Source organism: Otolemur garnettii, unplaced genomic scaffold (assembly GCF_000181295.1).
Source record: "Otolemur garnettii isolate 467f Iridium unplaced genomic scaffold, OtoGar3 scaffold00089, whole genome shotgun sequence".
NCBI classification, from domain to species: domain Eukaryota; kingdom Metazoa; phylum Chordata; class Mammalia; order Primates; family Galagidae; genus Otolemur; species Otolemur garnettii.
Genome location: NW_003852484.1, coordinates 3957689 through 3961464, shown reverse-complemented (window position 1 = coordinate 3961464; position 3776 = coordinate 3957689). Strand labels below are relative to the sequence as shown.

The following is a 3776-nucleotide window of genomic DNA, read 5'->3' as shown; positions in this document are numbered from 1 at the left end:
CATAGCTCACAGCAACCTCAAACTCTTGGGCTTAAGCGATTCTCTTGCCTCAGCCTCCCAAGTAGCTGGGACTACAGGCACCTACCACAATGCCCGGCTATTTTGGGAAGGGGGGGCGATCATAGTTGGCATTGTTGTTTAGCTGGCCCCGGCTGGGTTTGAAGCCACCAGCCTTGGTATATGTGGCCAGTGCCGTAACCACTGTGCTACGGGCGCCAAGCCTAAAATAGAACATGTTAAAAACAATTTAATTGTACTTACATAGAAAATGGAATAAAGAATTAAACTTTTCTCAAGAAAATGTTTCTGAAAAATTATTTTGTTTGTATAACTCAAATGCCATTTTGTGTTAAACATTGTCCAGGATCAAAATGTCCAACAGGTCCAAATTTTGGCACTCCAAACTGCAATATCAAAATATTTTACCATTTAAGGTTTCTGTCAGTACTGATATCTGACTGAATCCCAGTAAGTGAGTGTTAATGTTACCAAAAGAAATTTCAAGAAGCTGGAATTATGCAGAAATGCTCATTCTCCTAAGATAGCAGAAGGACAAAATTACAAAGAAGGGAGAAATATAAGATCGTAGAATGAGATAATTAGGAATATTTCCTTGATAATGACTAATAAGCCCATTTCCTCTTCCTTCCACGAAGACCAGTCAAGGTCTTCAGGCCTGGAAGATGGAAGACATACCAGCTAACAAAATGTCCATTGCCTGGCAGCTACCACAATATGCCCTGGTTACAGCTGGGGAGGTTATGTTCTCTGTCACAGGACTTGAGTTTTCTTATTCCCAGGTAAGTTTCTGCAAAGAGAAAGTAAAAATGGAGATAATGCTTGGATCCTGGTGAATTTTAATTATAGCACTGCCTTAAATAGGTATATGCTCCTGTCCAAGACCTCCATCTCTTTTGGCTTTGAGTTTCTTATACATGTATATGAATCTAAACAAATATGACCTTTACATCTTGATTCCCCAGATCATGACCATACAGCATGGTAATCTGTGCTATTTGGACTCAGGGAAAGAGTACTTAAAGATTAAAACCGGCTCGGCGCCTGTGGCTCAAGCGGCTAAGGCGCCAGCCACATACACCTAAGGTGGCGGGTTCGAATCCCCAGCCCGGGCCCGCCAAACAACACGGACGGGTGCAACCAAAAAATGGCCAGGCGTTGTGGGGGGCGCCTGTGGTCCCAGCTACTTGGGAGGCTGAGGCAGGAGACTCACTTGAGCCCAGGAGTTGGAGGTTGCTGTGAGCGTGATGCCATGGCACTCTACCCAGGGGGACAGCTTGAGGCTCCGTCTCAAAAAAAAAAAAAAAAAGATTAAAACCAAGGGCTGTGGAGTCAGACTGCTCATGTTCAAATTTTGGCTACATGACCTATTGGATAACATTGAGCAAGTGAATTGTTACTTCTGTGATGCTATTTTTCTTTATATATGAAATAAGAATCTAATAGAACTTATCTCTTAGGGTTGTCATAAAGATTATATGATATAATGAATTAAAATTTTCAATTAAAAGCTCCATTTTATTACTGTTAATATTACTGTTAACATCTTCAATATGATAGATGAACTTAGTTGGGGGAAGTTTCTATCTGGAAGCTTCTATGGGAAAAATTCGTAGATAGATTCATGGGGCATAAGGGTGGAGTAGGGAGAATGCTTACTTTCAAGTGTGTCCTCCCTAGGCACCCTCTAGCATGAAATCTGTACTCCAGGCAGCTTGGTTGTTGACAGTTGCAGTTGGAAATATCATCGTTCTTGTCGTGGCACAGTTCAGTGGCCTGGTACAGGTAAGTATCTGAGAGAAGTAGAAGTTCTTTCATGTCTACCCAAAGTTTTCCCTCCAACTTTCTCTTCTCTCTTTTCTTCCATCTCTCTGCCTCCCACATCCCTCACTCAATGTTATAACAAGAGCTTGATTAAACAAACAGACTTTGTCAGGAAAATAGAGGTATACAAGTGGCAATAATGACCACCAGACACCCATGTGAACCTAGTCTTCTTCCGACAAAAGTCTGCCTAAACTGGTGATCCTAGGACATTCTGCTCCCTAGTCTTGATCCCTTAAGTATCCCTTTAGTTGTAGGTTTCTCCATATTCTTCTCTTATACTTATTTTTCCTTGCAGTGGGCTGAATTTATTTTGTTTTCCTGCCTCCTACTGGTGGTCTGCCTGATCTTCTCCATCATGGGTTACTACTATGTTCCTGTAAAGCCAGAAGATATGCAAGGTCCAGCAGATAAGCAATTTCCCCACACCCAAGGGGATATGATTAACTTAGAGACCAAGAAGACAAAGTTTTGATGACTCCCTGGACTCTATCCTGATCCCAATTCCTGGTCCTGGTGTAAGCCAGAACCTATCTTTAAGCATTTTTTTTTTCCTAGTGGGTTATGCATTGTATCTGAGTTGATCTTCTCCACCTTTCTCCGATGACAGAGGCATTACTAGGACTACCTTTTTCAGTACATCTTTAAACAAGACCCTGGATCTGTCAGTGAACTCAGTAAACCTTGTGCAGTGTTGCTAAACTGGCCTGGTGTCTCCTAATGGCCATGAAAATATAACTGTAAAAGTGAGATCAATCTCCATGGGTATGCAAAGTTATATGGAAATTCCTTTATAGGTACCTGCCATTTAGAACTGATACGCCTGTTATTTGAGGTGCTTGCTGATTTAGGGGCAAAATAGAAGAATAATAGAAATAATATTTCAAGTTTATTTAATTATTCTATCTGGCCCAGCCAGGAGCTGCCTTGTCAGCTATCCAGGTTTGATAAAACATTAATAAATTTTTCAGTACAGATGGTAGAAGACAGGATGCAATTTTGGCAACACAGGAGGAGATATATCTTTCTGATTATTTCAGTATTTTATCTTTTTATCCTAATACCCATTTTTTAGTACTGGTAGATCCTAGCATCCAGATTAAAGATAATAAACATTAGCAAACATGTTCTGGAGAATAGGAATAGGCATAAATTATAGAAATCCTGATGAGCCATTTATCCTTTTAACAGTGCACATTCCTCTTAGGAACCGCAATATTTCAGCCCTGGGTTATGTTCTTCTATGAACAGTTGTATAGATAGTAATTATAATTTTGAAACCTTGTCTTATCAATGTTGCTGAACCAGATTTTTCTTATTTTACACTTTGTCTTCCCTATAGCAATAAACTTGCAATAACAATATTGTTTTTAAAAGTGCAATTTTTTTTGTAATTATTTTATTTACCCTTAAAGTAGTGGTTCCATTTTGATAATTTTTCCTGATTTGCTTTTCCTGTAATTTTAAAATATTATTTCTTTCTTTAGGCCTGAAAATTCCCTTTTTATTTAAAAAAGTTTATACACATACACGTGTTAATCCTTTAGGTTTAATGTTCTAAAATGGCAATACTCAATAGATGGGCATGGTCCAGTATAAGGAACCTATCAAAATTTGTGAGTTGGAGACTGGTAGAGTCTGTGTTTTTTTCTTTGTATGTTGTATGTGTGTTAATGTTGTATGTTTGAAAAACATTGACTGGGCACAGTGGCTTACACCTATAATTCTAGCACTCTGGAAGGCCAAGGTTGTGGATTGCTTGAATTCAGGAGTTTGAGACCAGCCTAAGCAAGAGTGAGACCCTGTTTCACTAAAGATAGAAAAACTATCCAGGCATCATGGTGGGCACATATATTCTCAGCTACTCAGAAGGCTGAGGCAAGAGGATTGCTTAAACCCATCAGCTTGAGGTTACTGAGAGTTTTTTTTTTTTT

General features: G+C 39.3%; 1 protein-coding gene across 1 annotated transcript in view; it reads left to right on the top strand.

The window, feature by feature from the left end:
• SLC15A2 (solute carrier family 15 member 2) overlaps positions 1-2960 on the top strand; it is a 40236-nt gene extending 37276 nt beyond the window's left edge. Inside the window, exons 20-22 of the mRNA XM_003795122.3 lie at positions 657-800; positions 1699-1803; positions 2141-2960. Of these exons, the coding sequence (XP_003795170.3) occupies positions 657-800; positions 1699-1803; positions 2141-2317 (426 nt within the window). The 3' untranslated portion in view covers positions 2318-2960. The remainder of the gene's footprint in view (positions 1-656; positions 801-1698; positions 1804-2140) is intronic.
• The last annotated feature ends 816 nt before the right edge of the window (positions 2961-3776 follow it).